The sequence below is a fragment of the Bubalus bubalis genome, chromosome 2, assembly GCF_019923935.1.
Source record: "Bubalus bubalis isolate 160015118507 breed Murrah chromosome 2, NDDB_SH_1, whole genome shotgun sequence".
Taxonomy (NCBI): Eukaryota; Metazoa; Chordata; class Mammalia; order Artiodactyla; family Bovidae; genus Bubalus; species Bubalus bubalis.
The window spans coordinates 44,194,513-44,215,291 of record NC_059158.1 but is presented as its reverse complement, the minus strand read 5'-3'; the positions used below and the strand labels follow the sequence as shown (position 1 = coordinate 44,215,291).

General features: G+C 56.6%; 2 protein-coding genes and 1 long non-coding RNA gene across 19 annotated transcripts in view; 2 read left to right on the top strand and 1 right to left on the bottom strand.

Moving 5' to 3' along the window:
• Positions 1-14,603, top strand: part of SYNGAP1 (synaptic Ras GTPase activating protein 1) — a 28,862-nt gene extending 14,259 nt beyond the window's left edge. For 2 of the 14 annotated variants that reach the window (XM_025271669.3, XM_025271675.3), the window contains 13 exons: positions 105-203; positions 1,567-2,193; positions 2,328-2,472; positions 2,687-2,831; positions 4,317-4,553; positions 4,677-4,878; positions 5,059-5,237; positions 5,778-5,819; positions 6,133-7,210; positions 7,554-7,727; positions 8,832-9,043; positions 10,106-10,196; positions 13,811-14,602. In XM_025271669.3, the coding sequence (XP_025127454.3) occupies positions 105-203; positions 1,567-2,193; positions 2,328-2,472; positions 2,687-2,831; positions 4,317-4,553; positions 4,677-4,878; positions 5,059-5,237; positions 5,778-5,819; positions 6,133-7,210; positions 7,554-7,727; positions 8,832-9,043; positions 10,106-10,196; positions 13,811-13,957 (3,378 nt within the window). In that variant the 3' untranslated portion in view covers positions 13,958-14,602. Of the gene's footprint in view, positions 1-104; positions 204-1,566; positions 2,194-2,327; positions 2,473-2,686; positions 2,832-4,316; positions 4,554-4,676; positions 4,879-5,058; positions 5,238-5,777; positions 5,820-6,132; positions 7,211-7,553; positions 7,728-8,831; positions 9,044-10,092; positions 10,197-11,056; positions 13,096-13,329; positions 13,458-13,810 lie in introns of those variants that run through there. The other 12 variants (XM_025271703.3, XM_025271705.3, XR_003105292.3 and 9 more) reach the window with 11 other exon arrangements.
• On the bottom strand, positions 8,337-16,383 carry LOC123330266. The gene is made up of 4 exons (XR_006546061.2): positions 16,011-16,383; positions 13,534-13,636; positions 9,693-9,949; positions 8,337-9,065 (listed from the first exon to the last, which is right to left on the bottom strand). It is a non-coding gene; the product is annotated as an uncharacterized LOC123330266 (long non-coding RNA).
• Positions 16,384-16,469: 86 nt separating this feature from the next.
• The window catches only part of ZBTB9 (zinc finger and BTB domain containing 9), a 62,223-nt gene continuing 57,913 nt past the window's right edge, over positions 16,470-20,779 (top strand). Inside the window, exons 1-2 of one of the 4 annotated variants that reach the window (XM_025271726.3) lie at positions 16,491-16,739; positions 16,921-19,497. In XM_025271726.3, the coding sequence (XP_025127511.1) occupies positions 17,001-18,386 (1,386 nt within the window). In that variant the 5' untranslated portion in view covers positions 16,491-16,739; positions 16,921-17,000 and the 3' untranslated portion in view covers positions 18,387-19,497. Of the gene's footprint in view, positions 16,740-16,920; positions 19,498-20,779 lie in introns of those variants that run through there. The other 3 variants (XM_006040403.4, XR_003105380.3, XR_003105379.3) reach the window with 3 other exon arrangements.

Genomic DNA, 20,779 nt, shown 5'->3' with positions numbered 1-20,779 from the left:
CTGGGAGGAAGGTGGAATGGGCCGGAGGAAGAGATGGTGGGGTGATCCCAGCCCTGGGAGTCCTCTCTCTTCTAGAGCCCCTCTGACCCCGCACCCCTCTTCAGGTAACAACGTCATCAGGAACAAAATGCTTTGCCTGTCGTTCTGCTGCTGAAAGGGACAAATGGATCGAGAACCTGCAGCGGGCAGTGAAGCCCAACAAGGTACTGCGTGTCTGGGGCTCCAGACGGCACGGGCAGGGTGATGTCCAGGGGGCCGGGGTCCTTGGCGAGAGGGGAGGGGGCAGGTGGAGGAGTAGGAGGAGACCCCCCGTTTCTTTTTGTTTTCTTCGGCCTTATGATGTTTCCTTTCCATAGAAATCATAGATTGAGAGCTGACAGGGCTCTGGAATTTCCTCCAGTGCATCTTCCCTGCAAGCAGGGATGTCCCCCTAATACCCTGACAGGTGGGCACCCAGCCCCCGCTTGCAGTGTTTCTGTAGCACACATAGATTGGTCACATAGCTGAATATCGAAACCATGGTTTCTTCTCTGTACAACTGGTAGGAATGGGGTTGAAGTAGAATATCTCTAAAGTCCCTCTGGCTCAAAAATTCTGTGAGTCTGTGTTCTTCCCAGGAGAAATGCTCCCAGTTCCGTCTGCTGTTCTCTGTGTCCCAGCTTCCAGTGAGCTCCTCTGTGGAGACCCTTGTTTGTCAATGTCCTCCTTAAAACCTAGACCCAAGATGCTGCAATCTTCCCTGCTGCAGAGTCCAGATACCAGGCTCTTTTCACACTGAAACCTCACTGGTCATTGTCAGCCTCCAGGCCCTTTTTGCATTAACTGTAGATTCTCACCTTTTGCATTTATGCCTTTTTTTTTTTTCAATTAACTTCTGATTGTCTTTGAAAGACTCCTCAGTTCTCCTGTTCAAATCCCACCTTAATATTATGGGTTTATTATTATAACTTAAAAAAAAAACTTTCCCAATACGAATTCTATCAACTGATGTATGAGCTCAGTCTATATCTATTTCTTCTGGCTGCTATAACAAACTACCACTAACTAGGCTACTTCAAATAACAGAAATTTATTCTCTGGTAGTCAGGAGACCAGAAGTCAAAAATTAAGGTGTCGGCAAGGCCTTGCTCCTCTGGAAGCTCTAGGAAGAATCCTCCCCTTCCCCTTCATACTGTCTGGGGATTGCCAGCAGTCTCCAGCACCCCTTAACTTATAGCTCCATCTGCAAAATTTTTACTTCCATCTTCACGGGGTCTTCTCCTTTCCGTGTGTATCTGGTCTCAAAATTTCCCTCTCCACATAGACCCCAGTCATGGGATTTAGGGTCCATCCTAATCTAGTATTGACCGCATGTCAATGTGATTTTATCTGCAAGGACCATATTTCCAAAACAGGTCACATTCCGAGGTTCCGAGTAGACTGAATTTGAGGGAGACAAGGTCCAGTTCCATATACACCTTCTCAATTCTGTGATTGCTGGTCTCAGAGACTGGGTTTTGACTGTCTCTCCTCCTTTGGTGTCTCTGGCTCTCTGGCCCCTCCCCTTCACCCACCCTACCCTGCCAGGACAACAGCCGCCGGGTGGACAACGTACTGAAGCTATGGATCATAGAGGCCCGGGAGCTGCCCCCCAAGAAGCGGTACTACTGTGAGCTCTGCCTGGATGACATGCTGTATGCACGCACCACTTCTAAGCCCCGCTCGGCCTCGGGGGACACCGTTTTCTGGGGTGAGCACTTCGAGTTCAACAACCTGCCAGCCGTCCGGGCCCTGCGGCTGCACCTATACCGTGACTCAGACAAAAAGCGCAAGAAGGACAAGGCAGGCTATGTCGGCCTGGTGACTGTGCCTGTGGCCACCCTGGCTGGGCGCCACTTCACAGAGCAGTGGTACCCTGTGACCCTGCCGACGGGCAGCGGGGGCTCTGGGGGTATGGGGGGCTCGGGTGGTGGAGGGGGCTCTGGGGGTGGCTCAGGGGGCAAGGGCAAAGGAGGTTGCCCAGCGGTGCGGCTGAAAGCGCGTTACCAGACGATGAGCATCCTGCCCATGGAGCTGTATAAGGAGTTCGCTGAGTACGTCACCAACCATTATCGGATGCTTTGTGCGGTATTGGAGCCCGCCCTGAATGTCAAGGGCAAGGAGGAGGTCGCCAGTGCTCTGGTTCACATCCTGCAGAGTACGGGCAAGGCCAAGGTGAGTGCTGGGCCCTCAGGACAAGGTGACCTGGGCATGGGCGCTCGCTTGTGGGGACAGTAAGGGGAGGGCATGTGTATCTTCATGAGCTTGGGTTGAACAGAGGCTGACCCCTGGCTCTTCCTGGACTCCAGGACTTCCTTTCAGACATGGCCATGTCTGAGGTGGACCGGTTCATGGAACGAGAACACCTCATATTCCGCGAGAACACGCTCGCCACTAAAGCCATAGAAGAGTACATGAGACTGATTGGTCAGAAATACCTCAAGGATGCCATCGGTACGGCCCTCCTGCAGGCCTTCTCCCCAAACCTACAGACACCCGGTCCAGCCCTAAACACAGCTCCTCCAGACCCCAAGTCCACCTTGCCTCAGCTCGGTGCTTCCAGACCCAGAGTCCCCAGCCTCCAGCCTGATTCTGAGATTCCCCAAACCCCAGTTGTCGCTGCCCTTTGAAAGTGTGACTGACCCCCACTGTGCCTCCAACCCCGCAGGGGAATTCATCCGTGCTCTGTATGAATCTGAGGAGAACTGTGAGGTGGACCCCATCAAGTGCACAGCGTCCAGTTTGGCTGAGCACCAGGCCAACCTGCGGATGTGCTGTGAGTTGGCCCTGTGCAAGGTGGTCAACTCCCATTGGTGAGACTGGGAACGCTGGGTTGGGGGGCCAGGGTTGGGGGAGTCGTGTGTTCATCTGTTCATCCATCTGTCCATCTTCAAAGAGACCCAAGAACCAGTTGTGGGCAGAGTGCTGTGCTCAGTGCTATAGAGCAGACAGAGAGCTGCGAGGCTTGGCCTCTGCCCACAGAGGCCCTGCACCAGAGGGGATGGGATATCAGAGACTCAGAAAGCCAAGGGACAGTGTAGTATGTGTTAAGTTCCAACGAAGGGACCCTCCATCCCGCCTCCACACATTAGGTCAGAAAAGGCAGAGCTTGGAGATGAGCAGAGACAGCTTCATGGGACAGGTGCTCCTGGGCTGGGCTTAGAAGATTGGGCCAGGTTCTGACCTATAGAACATGGTGGGTTGAGAAGTTGCCTCTGGAGAAGGCTGTGGAGCAGACCCATGCGTGAGGGCGAGAGGTCCTGGGGCAGCAGGCAGAAGTGGTTTAGTGGAGCGTGTGGCTCACTTCAGTGGGGAATGGAGGGCCATGTGGTGGGACGGGGTGAGGAGAGTTAGCATGTGAAGGCCTCGCTGCCCAGTAAGGGAGCCTGAGTTCTCAGTAGGTCAGGGGATGCCTGTGACGGTGTGCAGTATCGTGACCATGAAGGTTAGGCCTTCAGTAGAAATGGGTGCAGAAGCGGTTGGATAGGGAGATGAAGTTCAGGCTAGTTAGGGGCTGTTGTTACTGTGTCAGGCATGGAAATCAGATCCTGAGTCAGGATCTGGCAGGAAAAGTAGAAAGGGGCCGCTGTAAGGACCCTCTGCAGAGAGGATCAGCGGGTGTCCTCAGCTAATTGGAAAGGAAGGGCTGTGTCTGTGGGGGTCCTGAGGCTGTGAGGCTGGTGGCTGGGCGACCAGTGGCCTCACTGACAGAACCAGGGAGTCAAGAGGGGGAACTCAGCGGAGGTTGGAGGTGTGGGAGCAACGCTCAGCTCTACTCTCCATGGTTCGAAGTTTAAGGTGTCAATGGGACATTGCAGAGGAGGGCCTGGGGTGGGGGGGCGGTTTGAACTCTGAGCTGTTCCAGGGATTGGGGCCATGCCTGGGGTGCCTCCATCCCCATTTCCCTGGAATCCAGAAGAGTTGGGGGGTCCGAGCTCCCTGTACCTCAAGTGACCCTCCATCTCTCTCCCATCTCTGTCTCTCCCGGTGTCTTCTTCTCTTCTCCTGCTCTCCTCGTCTCTCTGGCACACGCGCTGTCTCCCCGTGTGTCCCTGTCCCCCGCCTCCCCCTCCGGCCCGCTTTCCGCCGTCTGTCCCCGCCGCAGCCCTCTTCCTCCTCAGCCCCCGTCCTCCCCCCGCGCCCTCCCTCACGCCCTGTCACTCTCACCTCTGCCTCTGCACCCTCGCCTCCTAACACCCCCCTCAGCATGTTCCCTGGAAGCTGAGGGTCTCTGGGGCTCAGTTCCGGTCTCTCTCTCTCTCTCTCTTTCTCTCTGTCTCCCCGCCCCTCCCCGCCAGCGTGTTCCCGAGGGAGCTGAAGGAGGTGTTTGCGTCCTGGCGGCTGCGCTGTGCAGAGCGGGGCCGAGAGGACATTGCGGACCGGCTGATCAGCGCCTCGCTCTTCCTGCGCTTCCTCTGCCCAGCCATCATGTCGCCCAGCCTCTTCGGGCTCATGCAGGAGTACCCAGATGAGCAAACTTCGAGAACCCTCACGCTCATCGCCAAGGTCATCCAGAACCTGGCCAACTTTTCCAAGTGAGGGAAGCCTCAGGCCGGGGGTCGGGTGGGGCTGGCAGGAAGGGTCTCCTGAGTCCCTAGAGTCAGGCTTGGGTTGGGGCCTTCTGGGTGTGATCTGTACCTTCTGGATGCTTTGGCCAGGTTTACCTCAAAGGAGGACTTTCTGGGCTTCATGAACGAGTTTCTGGAGCTGGAGTGGGGTTCCATGCAGCAGTTCCTGTACGAGATCTCCAACCTGGACACGCTGACTAACAGCAGTAGCTTTGAGGGTTATATCGACCTGGGCCGAGAGCTGTCCACGCTGCACGCCCTGCTGTGGGAGGTGCTGCCCCAGCTCAGCAAGGTCAGCACGGGCCCCTTGGCGGGTCCTTAGGTCTCCAGAGGCTCCTGTGGCCCAGAGACCATCCCCTGAGCAGATTCTGCTGCCTGTCTGATCCCAGACACATCACAGCCATTTCCTGGGCTCAGACACCTTCCCCTTTCTGAACTCTGAGGCCCCCAGGTAACAGCCTCCCTCTTCCAGGAAGCCCTCCTGAAGCTGGGCCCGCTGCCCCGGCTCCTCAATGACATCAGCACGGCTCTGAGGAACCCCAACATCCAGAGGCAGCCGAGCCGGCAGAGTGAGCGGCCCCGGCCTCAGCCCGTGGTGCTGCGGGGCCCTTCGGCTGAGATGCAGGGCTACATGATGCGGGACCTCAACAGGTGAGCCCCGGGAGCCCCCGGCTGTGCCCTAAGAGCCCACACGTCTGTCCTGGATACACTCCTGGGTCCGTGTGCCTCTCACAAGGACTTGAAAGAAAGGAAAGAGAAGCGTTTTCTTAGAGAAAACCGTAAGGAGACAGGTCCAATGGTTAGGCTGAGAGCCTGTTTAAGTCAGAGGAAGCAAGCAGCACAGAGCATCCCCTGCCGAAAGCATCCTTCCAGCTCCATGTGCTAGGAGCCTGGGGGCCCTCAGCCTGCCCGGGCCTGCCCTGGGCCGGGCCTCAGCCAGGACACTGGGACCAGCCACCTGGTGTCAGGACGTGCAGATGGCTCTGTCCTAGTCCCCTCCGGGACCCTGTAGACCCTGCCCGCTCCGGCCCTGCCTCGCAGGGCCTCCCCTGCGCCGCCGGGCACTGCCTGCCCTGCCCCTCCTCTCCATGACACCATTCCCATCTGCCACCCCGCCCACCTCCACGCGTCCGACCTCTGCCCCCTCTCTCCTTCTCTGCCTGTGCTCGCCCCTCTTGCATCTTTCTCCAGCTCCATCGACCTTCAGTCCTTCATGGCTCGAGGCCTCAACAGGTGAGGGGCTCTACGCTCCCCCGCCCTCTTCTCTCTGCTGTCTGCGGCCTGCTCCCAGCCTTCTCCACCCCTCATCTCCCCAGTGTCTGCCCAGACCCGGCCTCATCCCTCCTCCTGCTGCCCCATCTGCCCCCGCTGCCGCTGCTGGAGGCCCGTCCCACCCTGTTCCTCTTGCACCTCTGCCCCCCGCCCGCCGCCCTCTCTCCCTGCCCTGTGGCCCCCTCTTCACCCCAGGCCTTCACTGACCACAGAGGCTCACCTGCCAGTGGCCCGCTCTGACCTCCCACTCGTGTGCTCCCTTCCCTTCCCGCAGCTCTATGGACATGGCTCGCCTCCCCTCCCCAACCAAGGAGAAGCCCCCGCCACCACCGCCTGGTGGGGGGAAAGACCTGTTCTATGTCAGTCGCCCACCCCTGGCCCGGTCCTCCCCCGCCTACTGCACGAGCAGCTCGGACATCACGGAGCCGGAGCAGAAGATGCTGAGTGTCAACAAGAGCGTCTCCATGCTGGACCTGCAGGGCGACGGGCCCGGTGGCCGCCTCAACAGCAGCAGCGTGTCCAACCTGGCAGCTGTTGGGGACCTGCTGCACTCAAGCCAGGCCTCTCTGACCGCGGCTTTGGGGCTGCGGCCTGCACCTGCTGGCCGCCTCTCCCAGGGGAGCGGCTCGTCCATCACGGCGGCCGGCATGCGCCTCAGCCAGATGGGCGTCACCACAGACGGTGTCCCTGCCCAGCAACTGCGCATCCCCCTCTCCTTCCAGAATCCTCTCTTCCACATGGCCGCTGATGGGCCAGGCCCCCCAGGGGGCCACGCAGGGGGCGGCGGCCACGCCCCACCCTCCTCCCACCACCACCACCACCACCACCACCACCACCGAGGCGGAGAGCCCCCAGGGGACACCTTTGCCCCGTTCCACGGCTACAGCAAGAGCGAGGACCTCTCCTCAGGGGTCCCTAAGCCCCCTGCCGCTTCCATCCTTCACAGCCACAGCTACAGTGATGAGTTCGGACCCTCTGGCACTGACTTCACCCGTCGGCAGCTCTCACTCCAGGACAACCTGCAGCACATGCTGTCCCCTCCCCAGATCACCATTGGTCCCCAGAGGCCTGTCCCCTCAGGGCCTGCAGGCGGGAGCGGTGGTGGGGGCAGTGGCGGGGGCAGCGGGGGCCAGCCGCCCCCTTTGCAGAGGGGCAAGTCTCAGCAGTTGACAGTCAGCGCTGCCCAGAAACCTCGGCCGTCCAGTGGGAACCTGCTGCAGTCGCCAGAGCCGAGTTATGGCCCTGCCCGCCCACGGCAGCAGAGCCTCAGCAAGGAGGGCAGCATCGGGGGCGGCGGGGGCAGCGGTGGCGGTGGCGGCGGCGGGGGGCTCAAGCCCTCCATCACCAAGCAGGTAGGACGGGCGGGAGGGCTGGCAGGGCGGTGAGCGGGAGGGGAGGAGGAGGAGATGGGTCGAGGGGAGCACAGCATTCTGTGGTCTGAAGTCAGTTTTCTCACCTCCTTTCGTTCATTAAGCAAAGTGCACAGAGGGCCTGCTTTGCTCCACGTGCTGTTCTGGGCACTGTGTGCTTGTCAGTTAACAGACAGGCCTCCCTGCCCTCTTGGGGCTCCCAGGGCAGATGTGATGAGAATAGCATTCATGAGGGGATCAGTGGGGGGACTCCCATTTCCTTGGGCCGTGCTCCCTGCCTCTCAAAGTGCCCGCCTCCTTCCGCTTTCCCTCTCCCCTGCCCCAGCATTCCCAGACGCCGTCCACGCTGAACCCCACGATGCCGGCCTCCGAGCGGACGGTGGCCTGGGTCTCCAACATGCCTCACCTGTCGGCTGACATTGAGAGTGCCCACATCGAGCGGGAAGAGTACAAACTCAAGGAGTATTCGAAGTCTATGGACGAGAGCCGACTGGACAGGGTACGGGGGGCCCTCCCCACCCTGAGCCCTGTCATTACCCACAGGGCAGGCTTCTAGTCCCTTCCAAGGGCAACACCTGGGGCCAAGTAGTTATGAGAAGAAAGGACAAAGACCCGATCCTTTCTGAGAAGCCCTCATTCTTTCAGGGGATCCAAGATACAATCAGTCCATTGAAAAGCCCCGTTCAGCTCTGTTTTGTGGGTTCCACACACGGTAGATTGTCGGGGGAAGCATGCTCTGTATTAGACCGCCTCTGTGTTCCTCCCCAGGGAAGCATAAGCCCTGGGCCCTGTGACTTCTCGGGAGGGGAGGCACTGCAGCAGCAGTGGGAGCTGAGCCACTGGGCGAGGGCAGGGCAGTTACACCACGAGCCACGCACAGCTTCCCCCGTCACTGTCCCACAGGCTCCGGTGACAGGGGTAGCCGTCAGAGGTCTCGTGCAGGAAAGTGGCGTACATGGGGAAGACTGTCCAGACTCTCAGCTGCCGGTAGCCCCAAGCAAAAGGCAGCCGAAGCTCTGGCCTTTACTCGCTTAGCAGAAAGCTGCTTGGGAGCCATTGCTTCAAGGACCCTGAAGAAGAGGGTGACTGCAGGGTTAGATTGTACATACAGGATACATGATTCCAACCTGGGGAGCAGAGAGGTTTTTGGGGAGAAGTAGTCTGAGCAAAGAAAAATGTTGGGATTGATGTAGATAGTCTTGAGCTAAGAGAATATCTTTAGGCCTTATTATAAATTATTTCCAGCACCATTTAACAAACCAAGGACAAAATGCCTTCCACCTGTGTCCATGAGTCTGTCTAGGCTTCTGTGTTGGTTTTCCTGTGTCCAGGTGCACGTGTGAGGGCATGTGTATACCTCTAGGATGGGGGAGTCCATGGTCTTGTTACGTCTTGACAGAGCCTCAGCCCCATGTGAGGACTTTCTTAAAAGTGTGTGTGTGAGAGAGAGGTGGGGGGGCAGATCAAGAGCCAGGGAAGGGCTGGAGGAGACTGGTGAGGATCCCTCACCACAAGGTGCTGTGCTTAGCAGGCAGGGTAGAGGCTGGGTGCACGGTCAGGCCCAGCCCCCCTCACAGTGCGGGGTCGTGTGCCCGGCGGGCAGGTGAAGGAGTATGAGGAGGAGATCCACTCGCTGAAGGAGCGGCTGCACATGTCCAACCGGAAGCTGGAGGAGTATGAGCGGAGATTGCTGTCCCAGGAAGAGCAGACCAGCAAAATCCTGATGCAGTATCAGGCCCGGCTGGAGCAGAGCGAGAAGAGGCTACGGCAGCAGCAGGTGGAGAAGGACTCCCAGATCAAGAGCATCATCGGCAGGTGAGGAGCGGCCCGGGGAGGGCTGGTGAGAAAAAGCCTGAGGCTGAAGAGGGTCAGCAAACCCCGCCTCCAGTCCCACCCACTCCCCCAGCTCAGGACACCTGGAGGAAAGCCCAGTGCCCTCCTAGGGATACCACCACCTTCACCATTTACCAGATGAAAAGTAATCTCATGCTTAGTGCATTAAATGTCCCTTTACTAAACCTTGCTCTCTCCCCTAGTAGAGTAATGTCTGAAGCCCTTAGAAATGTACCTCTTACTGTCCAACCATCTCTGTGTGTCTGGACTGGCCTAGGCTGGGACTCCCCACTGGTTATTCTCAAGCCAGCCTATGATGCTCACCCCAAATCTAAGCAGAGGTCCCTTAGCCACAGTGGTCCCTGACCTTCCCATCCTAGAGAGGTGTTCTATCCTGGAGTGAACGATGCTCACTCTCCCTTGCGCTCTGCCAAGCCCTGAGCTCCAGAGGAAGTGTCTCAACAAGGGGTCAGTTAGCTTGAGAGCTGGGTAGGACCCCACACCCCACTCCAACCAGGGCCAGTTCCATTGCCATCTATTCTCAGTGTATTTTTCAGGAAGATTAATTAGAAAAGCTTGACTTGAAACTTTTTTGCAAACCACTGCTGTGATATCCTTTATGAGAAATCACCTTGAGAACCTTCTTTGAAGGTAGAGAGAAGCTGGGAATGATGATTGTAGAGACCCCTCTTGGGCCAGGGGTGTCCAGGGGCTGCCCTGGAGACAGTCTCAGTTCCGTGAGGTGGCGTAGGGGATGGAGGAGCCAGATCTTCAGCTGCAGTGTCTGCGGAAGGGCCTGCTCATGGATAGAGTGCTGAGTGCTGTGTGCCTGGTGGGCGGAGCTCCCAGGGCACAGAGGCCCTCCTTAGCAGAGAGATGCAAGCATTCCTGAAAGCGGGTAGGAGGAATGGAGGGATTCTAAGTGCAGGGGAGAAAAGTGCCAAAGCTTCTCGAGAGAGTGGCAGGGCTCCCAGGGTCGGGATCTCCCTGGGCAGGCTCCCCGCCTGTGCCCGCCACTAACCCCACTGAAGCCCGTCCCTTCAGGCTGATGCTGGTGGAGGAGGAGCTGCGCCGGGACCACCCCACCATGGCTGAGCCGCTGCCCGAACCCAAGAAGAGGCTGCTCGACGCTCAGGTGGAAATTACAATGTCATTTATCTTCTCCGTGTCCCATCCCCATCCATCCCACTGTCCTTCGTGCGGTCACTGCGCCAGCCACCCCGGGCCCATCGCCGCCGTCTCGCCCGTCGTCCTCCGTTCATCCGGCGGCTGCTTCCGGCCGTCCCCGCGACCCCATCTTCATCCGTCGTCTGTGCCTTCGTCACTCCCGGCAGTGTCAGCCCCCACCCCGCCCCGTGCCTCCCCACCCTGCCTCCCCTACTCAGCCGCATTTCAGGACCTCCAGCCAGAACCTCAGCCTCTCTGCCCCCAGACCTGAGTCCTGGCCCCGGCCCCTTCTGGGCTGGCCCCCGCAAGAGTCAGGGGGCACAGTCTCCCCACGCGCCTCTCAGGCCAGGGGGCTGGAAGCGGTGTTTCACCAGCGCAGAGCCTCAGGCGCTAGGGGTGCTTGTGTCCTGGGCTCCAGCCGGTGCCCTGGGGGTGCTTGTCACCACTGCTTCCTGGGCCCCTCAGTTCTCCTTGTCTTTGACAGCTCGCTAGGCCTCTTCCCAGCTCCTGGGATCTTGAAGCCCACCCCCCGGCCCCACACTCTGAGCCCTCCCCTCCTGCCTGTGTTTAAAGCCCAGCCCGCCTTCTTCGGCCCTGCACCCCCTCTGGTCCTCATACCTGCCCGACTGCCCCAGCTCCCGCCATCCACCCTCTCACCCCGCAGCCAGCTTTTAGGACTTCCCTCCCGTCCTCTAACCCCTTGTTTCCCTCCCCCCAGTTCGGCTCACTTGCCCACCCGTGCTTCTCTCTCCTCTGCTCTGACCTCCAGGCTCCCCCCTAGAACCACCAAGGCTCCTGACCCCTTGACCCCACTCTCTCCCCCTGCAGCTCCTCATCAGGTAATTCTCCTGGTTCCGCTTTGACCACGGGCGGAGGACACAGGGGGAGGTGACTCCGGACCACTGCAGGTTGGTCGTGAAGCCCACTCCCTCTGACTCTCCAGAGCCCCTCCCCGGTTCACGGCTGCCCCCCACACCTGAGGACCTCCCCAGATGCGACCCTCCGGACACCTGTACAGACCCATCTTCCCAGGCACTGCCCCAGAGCACTTCCCTGCCGCCTCCTAGAACCGTTCAGGGACCCCTGCTCCCTACCAAGCACTTTACCCTGGACGCCTGCACACCCCTAGATCACAGTGCCTCCCCACACCACCTCCCCGCACCTCCCCTGACCCTGCCTCCTCCTCTAACCTCTCCAGTGTATGTCTGTCACCCCCCATTTCACCAAAGCGTCCTTGGGGGTTGGGACGTTGGGGTAGGGTTTGTTAAGGAGGGGTTGTGATGCTGGGTTGGGGGGGCGCTGGCTAAAGGGGCTGTGAGGCTGCAGCAGGTAGGCTGGGGTTTCCTCTTCCTTCTCCCTTCCTCTGGTTCTGTGGAGAGCCCTCCTTCCCTCTACCCCTCACCTGTTTCTCTTCTTCCTTCCCTACATCTGTGAGGTAGACAACATCTGGGGCTCCTATTCGGCCCTGCTGGGTGGGAGTTAAGAGTGTGTAGTTAATGCAGGGAGACTTTGGGGGGCTTGGAAAGGGTGCCATTCAGATGTCAAGATAGTAAGGGTGAGTGGAGCAAGGAGAAGGATCAAGAAAGGAGACCCTGATGGATGTTAGGATGTGGACTGGCCCACGTGGTGTGGGAGTTGGCAGTGGCAGGAGATGTCTTCCTAGATAAAATCATGGGCTGGGAGCCGTGTTGATTTCAGGCAGAGATGCTAGGTTGGCTGCTGATGCCATCCACTCCCCTTCTCCTGCTCCCCAGTGGCCTTGCCGGACACAGAACCCTACCTGAAAAGCCAGTAAATGGGAACTGTCAACCAGCGACATCACTTCTGAGAGGCTTTATTTTCTGCAGGATGGATCTGCAGTGGGCAGTGGCTCCTCACTCTGTAATTTTAACTCTCTGCCTGCCCAGCCTCTCTGTCAAAATAGTTAGTGAGCTGAAAACAGATGCTGCCAGGCACCAGGGGACCTCACCATTTAAAGGACTCCTGTGGCGAATTCTTTTGTAAAATGAATAATGGCACCCTAATTTATCTCCTTTCTAAATTTGGGTCCCTGGGGGTGTAGGGGGCATGCAGACAAGCAGAGGGAAGGGAGTCTGAGGTTTCCTTCCCCTGCTCTCCCGCCACACTCAGGATGCCCTACTGCACGTGACTTCCTCTCTCGCTGACTCCTGGAAAGTGTGGGAGATACTCTGTAGCTAAGAGGGCAGCTTTGCTTAAATCTTGGGTTTGGGTGACCTTCTGAGAGGTGAAGACGACTAATCCGGGAGCTTCTGCCTGGAATGTTGTTAACGTCTTTAGCGATTCCGTCAGACACAGCTCGGTTGCTAGGCTTCAATGCTCTATATCCCAGGAAATAACTTGGACACTTTTTCTAAACCCCCTTCAGGTTTTGGTCCCTCTGCAACTCAACCATTAACATAAAAATTAATTTTATGTCTGTATTTTTAAAAGCCAAATGAGCGACCTGAAGCATAGAATACATGGTGTTCTTCTCCACTCCCAGCAGAGGAACAGAAGCCAGAGCTGAAGGGAGGAGACAGGAGTTGGTCCAGGAAGAGTAGGAAGGGGTAGAATAGGACCAGGGGTGGGAGTCCCCCCTCACCCTGTAACTGGGAGCCCAGGGTGAGGGAACGAAAGGAACGTGGGGGTGGAGAGGAACGAAGTCCTTCTGCTTCCTGGGGACGCAGAGCTTGGGGCATGCTGCGTCTCTGCAGGAGCTCCTGGTCCTTCCTTTCTGACATCAGCATGAGAGAGAGGCAGCCCTCCCACAGTATTTTTCCCTTCCCACATTACTTCCCTGAATCCCATTCCTTCACCCCAGTATAGTTAAACCTCTCTAATTTAGAATGTTGTATTTGAGGAGATGGCCACTCTGAATAAGTGACAAAACTGAATGACAGTATCTGTTTAATGAAATGCATGTCTTCAGAATATATACAGTAAGTAGAACTCCATGAACGAGGCTTTTCCACTCAGGGCCCTCAGGGAGCATGTGTTAATGAATGGATAGGATTGAAGTCTGTTTTCTGGTATAGATTAAATATTCCCTCCCACAGACAGGTTTCTACTATTAATTTGCTTAGCACACTCTTTCTTCACAGATAAAGGAAAACTCAAGCCCAGTTTTTGTTCAAATTATGAAAAAATTCCAGTCCATGGGGGTTTGGATTAATGAGGTTTTGCTGTACTGCCTTTCCTTGTTCCCTCTGCACTAAGTTCCCACCTCAGGTTGGTGGTGGCCTGGGAGGGGGCCCTGGGCAGCGGAAGGTGCCAGGGTTAGCTTGGGGGTGAGATAGGAAACTGACCTCTTTTGAAATGGGTTCCTGGTGTGACTCCTGGGGTTGAAGGCCCCAGTTAGGAGTCGGGGTGAGAGTCTCTTCTCCCTGATTCCAGATGATGTACCTTCTCCTGCAGGTGAGAACAAACGAGGAGGATGTGGGTGGGAGGGGTCTCCTGGGGGAAGGGGGTGGGACAGTTGGTGGAGTGGGCTGGCTCTGGGGGAGGCCACTGCTTGGGGGCTGGCAGCCAGGCCCCCGCGAAGCGTCTCAATAAGTCCGCGCTCTCCTCTTTGGTATCTTGCAGGAGAGGCAGCTTCCCCCCTTGGGTCCAACAAACCCGCGTGTGACGCTGGCCCCACCTTGGAACGGCCTGGCCCCCCCAGCCCCACCTCCCCCACCCCGGCTGCAGATCACTGAGAACGGCGAGTTCCGAAACACCGCAGACCACTAGCCCACCCAGCATCTCAGACCTCCTCCTCCCTCCCTGTGCACCCCACCTTGGAATGGCACCAACCACCAGGACTGGACGTCGCCGAGGGACAGCGGGATCGCCTCCCTGAACGCCTCCTTGCGGGGCACCAGCCCCCCACCCCCACTGCACCATTTCTGGGAGGGAGAGTGGGGACCCTCAACTGCCCCCTTTTCCTTCCTGCTGGGGTGCTGTCCCCTGTGACCCCAAGGACCCTTGCCCCAGGACACAGACCCCTTCACTCCGGGGTGCTATCCCCATCCTCTGCCTCATCGTTCCCCTGAGCACTGGGGGACAGACCCTCACCCCCACCCTGGGGGTGTGGCACCTCCAAACTTTCAACTTCAGGGTGATTTTTTAGCAGTAACCAGAGCTGACAATCTAACTCCCCTCCACCGCCCCATTTTGGCCTCCCCTGTCCCCCTTGTTATGGGGAGGGGACCCCAGGTGAGGGGGTCCTATTACCCCTTGATTTCTCAGGAGCGTCTGGGGGGGCTCAGCACGCACAAACTCCTTCTCCTCCTACCACTCTCAAATACTCTCCCTCCCCACCCAGAACCCAGATGGGGTGGAGGGGCCACCGGGGCAGGGAGGGGGCGGCAAAGGGGGAATGGGACTTGTCTCCCTTTCTTCCCATACCTGATCTGCTCTTGGCTGGTCCCAGAGCGGGGTGAGGGGGCTCAGGCCCCCCCCTCCCCCAGTGTGTTGGGTGGGGTGGAACTGAGGTTCAGGGGAGGGATTAGGGTTTAGGAGGGGGGTGTATGTTGGGGAGGACAGACTAGCTGATCTGCCCTACCCTGACACACACAGCCCCCCTGCCCCCCACCCTTGGTCTCTACTCCCAGGGGGAGGGGGGAACTTACTCTAGGAAAAGCCATGTCTCTCTTCCCCAGGGCAGGGGGACCTGTGTTGGAGGAGGGGTGTTGGGGGCCCCCTTCCATGACTCTGTCCCCTGGGGGAGGTAGGACAGGGCTGGGCTTCCCTCTCATCCTCCCCCCCCCCCCAATCTCCATCCACGTCTCTCCCTCCCGCCAGCTCCACAATTTTTCGGTGTTTCTCTGTACATAGCTCTCTGGCGGGATAGGGGAGGTAGGATGGATGGGGTTTGGGGTGGGTCGGTCATAGGAGGAGAGAAGGCCCTCCTTGGCACCCCCTCTTCCCTGACTGCTGTCCTCTACCCAGCCTTGCCCCCTCATCCCTTCTTGCGTTTGGTATTGAGACTTCTCGGACTCCACCCTTTTCTTTTGTATGGACAGTTCCCCTTCAGTCCCATCCCCCTACACACAGACACCCAGCCGGGGCCAAATTTATACTTATATAAAAGTTGTAAATATGTGAAATTTTATCCCTGTGCCCTTCCTTGCTTTCCCAACCTCAGACCCTACCCCTGGACCCCCTTTCCTCTTCTGTTCTTTGGCTGTTGTAATTATCTGGGATTTGTACTGTACATATCCGGGGTGTGTGTGTGTGGGCTGGGGGCAACCCCTCTGTACAGCGCTTCCTGGCCCCCTCCCCACCACGATTCTCTCTCCACCCATGAGGGTAGGGAGATGTTCTTCCTACCTGTTTTATTTTGTTTTCTCGTTCTCCCTCCCCACCTCACCCCACCCCCAGCCTACTCTCTCCCCCACCACTGCCCCTTTTCTTCCACTCCCAGCCCCATTTCCTTTTTTTCTGGAGTGTGTGGTGAAACAGAAAAATCATGTTTAATAAACGGAGATTGTTCTTTTATCGCGGTGCTGACTTTCCTACTCTCGGACCTCCGGGAGGATCAGCATGGTGACAGGAACTGCTTTCTGAGAGGAAGCTGACAGCTTGGGAGAAATTCTGTATCCTTGTGTGACGCCAGTCTTGGCCCTAGAATATCGCTCTCCCAACCAGCACTGTTTTAGAGTAGGGGTTTTTGCACAGGCCAAATTTCCCCCATGTGTCTCACTGCGCCACTTAACCCCAAGAATAAAGAGGTTAAGGAACAGCAGCATTATCTGATAAAAAACTGCAAGTGTACATTTACATGTCCCTTAAAAATAATTACCTAGAAGTGAAGATTATTTCATTGTTGGTTAAAGTGCTCCCGTACGGAACGGAGGAAAGAACTTGCCTCAGCCTTGTGGAGTCGGCCTCTGGGCCAGCACTTGCCGTCTCGGCTTTCCCTGAGGAAAGGATGGGAACTCCTACCTCGCGGGTGGCAGGTCGGGGGAGGGGGCGTGGGATAGAAGGAGATGCGAACAATACCTAGCCCATATGCTAGGTGCCTTCTTAATCTCAGCACCGATCGGGGGCAGGCGTTGCATTTAATCACTGGCATGGCTCATTGATCGCGCCCTCGGTACCGGCTGCGCCTTCTCATCCCTTCTGCGGCCCGGGCCGGGTCTACTGCCTCCCGCCAGCACCGCCTTCTAGCCGGCGTGGCCAATCGACGTGAGGCTTGTAGGCCGGCGCCTTCCTATTGGCTGCCTCCCTGGCCCCGCCCAACTCCCTGGGGCCCGCTTCCGGCGGGGAGGAGGCGGCTTCCGGCCGAGGCGGCGCGGTTGCTGCAGAGCCGCTCTGGACGCAGCACCGCGTGTGTACCCGTGGGGGCGTGGCGGCAGGAAGAGCCAAGCGGCTGGCGCTCGCGGTCCCCAGGTGCCTGCCAGGGAGTTGGACTCTGCGGGCACGTGAGTTGGGAAGCGGAACGGCGGGAAGAAGCCGACCGGGCCGGCGGGATCCGGCTCACGGCTGAAGGACCTCCTCCTCGCCACAGGCCCTGCAAGTTCAAGCCCCGGTTGGTGTTTTGTTGTGGTTTGTTTTCGTTTTCTCGGCGGGGGAGTGTGTGGGACTGTTCTGCCCGAACTACCGGCGACCGAAAAGTTCCCATACGTTGGGGTGCAGCGGAGGCGGACGTTGCTTAGGGAGATACGATTTTCCTTATCCAGAGCTTCTGTGACCCCCTCTTTCCTCCACAGCGTTCGTCGCGCAGGGGCTCTCCCCCGCCCCCTCACCTCCTGTACCCGACCCTCTGGGGTTTTTTTTTCCTCAGGAGGCCATGGATACCTCGACGCCTTTGCCTCCCGTAGCCCCCTCCCCAGCCTGCAACCCAGCCCCACGGACGATCCAGATCGAGTTCCCTCAGCACAGCTCTTTGCTGCTGGAGGCCCTGAACCGCCACAGGCTGGAGGGAAAGTTCTGTGACGTCTCTCTCCTGGTGCAGGGCCGCGAACTGAGGGCCCACAAAGCAGTGTTGGCCGCCGCTTCTCCTTACTTCCACGACAAACTACTTCTGGGGGATGCACCGCGTCTCACCCTGCCCAACGTTATCGAAGCCGATGCCTTCGAGGGGCTGCTCCAGCTCATTTATTCGGGGCACCTCCGTCTGCCCCTGGATGCTCTCCCTGCGCACCTTCTTGTGGCCAGTGGCCTGCAGATGTGGCAAGTGGTAGATCAGTGCTCAGAGATCCTTAGAGAACTGGAAAACGCCGGTGGTGGGATTTCATCCCGAGGAGCGACCCCTTTCCACACACTTCTTTCCACCACAGGAGGCTGGTGCATCCGCTCTTCCCCTTTCCAGACCCCGGCACAGTCTTCTCCTTCTACCCAGAGCCCGATTGGAGGGGAGGGGAGTGAACTGGGAGATGTGTTACAGCTTCAGGTTGAGGAGGAAGAGGAGGAAGATGAGGAGGACCAAGGGTCAGCAGCACCCTCTCAGACTCCTCAGCCTCAGAGAGGATCGGGGAGTTTTCCTCGCCCTCCTGCATCCCACCCCCTGCCCACATCCACCACTCCTTGCAGGCTTCCAGAGGATGAGAGTGCCCCACCTGAGCCTCCTGCTCCTCATACTGCATTGCCCCCCAAAGTCTTCTACATCAAGCAGGAACCCTTTGAGTCCAAGGAGGAGATAGCAGGAGGCGGAAGTCAGTCTGTAGGAGCAAAGGAGGAGACCAAAGTGTTTCCAGCAGGGAACACTGAAGAGAATGGAGAACTAGGGTTCCTACTGCCCTCAGGAGCAGGGACAACATCTGGAGGAGGTGGTCCATCCTGGAAACCAGTGGATCTTCATGGGAATGAAATCCTATCAGGGGGTGGGGGACCTGGAGGAGCAGGGCAGGCTGTGCATGGGCCTGTGAAGCTAGGTGGCGCACCCCCTGCAGATGGAAAACGCTTTGGTTGTTTGTGTGGGAAGCGCTTTGCAGTGAAGCCAAAGCGCGACCGACACATCATGCTGACCTTCAGCCTTCGACCCTTTGGCTGTGGCATCTGCAACAAGCGTTTCAAGCTGAAGCACCATCTGACAGAGCATATGAAGACGCATGCTGGAGCCCTACATGCCTGTCCTCACTGTGGTCGCCGGTTCAGAGTCCATGCTTGTTTCCTTCGCCATAGGGACCTCTGCAAGGGTCAGGGCTGGGCCACTGCTCACTGGACTTACAAGTGATTGCTGAGGCCATATGCTAACTTTCAGGACAAGGGAGCCACTGCTGCTGATGGATACTTATTACCCCTCACTACCACAGTACCCTGATCCTGTATCTTGATGTTGGTGTTGGTGGTTTTTTCTTGGCCATACCTCGTAGCATGCCACCAGGGATTGAACCTGCACCTCGGCAGTGGACAATGCAGAGTCCTAACCACAGGACTAGCAGCAACGTCCCGTATCTTGTTAATTATTCCACAAGGATAGATATATTACGGATCTCTTCTTGGGTGTGGGCCTCAACCTGACAGATTTGCAAGTTTTTGCTAACTGTCCTATGGGAACTGGTTTACAGGCTGTAGATACACTGATCAGTTGCCTGTAATAGATCTTTTCGTACAGGAAACTGGATTAAATTTCCGATTAGAAGGTATTTGATGAGAGAGGAGCTAGAGCAAGAAAAATTATGATAAATGTTTAATTCAGTCTCTATGAGAAGTTAAGGGAGCTGGTCTCCATCTAGAGATGTGTTTGATTCAGAGTTCTAGTAATCCAGAGACTAAGCTCTAAGCTTTACTTTTCTCTCATCATTGCTGAAATTTTATGAGTAAAGGTCATCTTATATATTTTTCTTTGTTATGATTTTCTGGAAACCCTTCAGTCTATAAATTACTTTCTCACCAGTAGGTACTTTTTCAACACCTTTATTTTGTATGTTGTAGTTGAGCACTTTAACAAATTGAGAATTCCATGAGTCACTTAGAACCCTCTTTAATAGAGGTATTCCCTCCACAGTCTGTGTCTCTTGTCTACCTTTGACCACCGCTGATCACTCATATTGATCACAGGGACTGAAATGTGATCAGTGAACTCAGGAGATGGCCACTGACCTAATATACTCTCAGGGTAGTGCCACTGCTCTGAACAAGAGGCCGAGGTTAGAGGGACTCAGGGCTGAGGTGGCACATGCTGAAAACTAGAGAAATAACTGCACAGTGGGACCATACCTCCTCCCTGTCCATCCTCACCACATTACAGCCCCTTGGTCCGCACATAGAAGGGTAGATGTTGGAATGGGGAGATTGTCGTAGTTTTCTTTATTTCTTCAAATAAACTTTGCCATGAAATCTAAGCTAACTGTGAACTGAATTGAGTCATTTATATGGGAGAGAACATGTGAAAACAGTTGCAAAGACCTGGATGTATTCCTTATGCAGCTGGGTTATGTCAGTGGGAAGAATCAGATAGTTTCACGCTGATGCAGAGAACACAATCCTGGACATTGGTGGACCAGATTCTCAGTCCTCACCTGCCTTTTTTTTTTTTTTTTCTTTTTTTTGAGGTGTGGGGTGTTATGTACCTTCTAACTGGTTCTTTGGTTTTTTTGTTGTTTCTTTAGGGATTTTTCACATGATTTTATAATGTTGCCTCCTGACTGCATATATTATGTGTATTGTTTGGTTTGTTCAACATTTATTGCAAAGCACTGTATTCAACCCTGACTTACACTCTTAGCCTTGAAGAGTTTGCAGCTACTACCAAAGCTAGACATAAGGACAATGTGGTATAGTCAGTCCATGATGCGGGACAGTACAAGCTACTGTAGTGGCACAAAGGAAGCTGAGTAAAGAACCTATTACAGACCCAGAGGCTTCACAAAGACCTCCTCCATTGCCAGAGTGTGGCAGTGGGGATAGGTGGCTGGATTGATGTGGAAATGGTGAGCATGAGAACTGTAGAGCCAAGACTGACGGCCTTTGCCAAAGCAGGTACCTCGGAAGTTATTAGGTATGGAGCCTAAAGGGGCTAAAACTATGACCGTGGCTGAGAAGGTGAGTTCTAGCTGGGATCTGTCAGTCTTTCTAAAGAACCATCCCCACTATAAGGACTGACCACACTGGGTACAGGCTCAGGGGTGGAGGCTGCCACCCTTGGATCTACTGCCATGCCACCCACCTGTTATTCTTTGGTGCACATTCTGTGAGTGAGTGTACTGTTGGCTAGGATCCTTGGATTGCAAGCAATGGACGCTGACTCTAACTAGCCTTATCAAAACAGGAATCTGAAGGGTGGGGTGGCTCCTGGAACAGAAGGAAGGGCTAAAAGACCAGCCTTTGGAAGGATGAGACCTGGGTCAGCTCCAGGGCTTCAGGGAGCAGAAACTGGGGATTTCTTCAGGTCGTATGTTTTGGGAAGACCCAGTCAGTCTTATGTCTCATGTCTCCCATCTTATGATGAAATTTCCCAGGAGTGGACTCTGCCTCAGGGCTGCCCTCTGGCCAGAGCACGGTGACCATGCATTTCACTGAGGCAACAAGTCCTGGAATCCTCAAGGGTAAATTGAAGTTCTGGGACAGAAGAGTGGGGAAGGGGGCCCACCCGAGAACAGAGGTCCACCCATACAGTCTCCACAT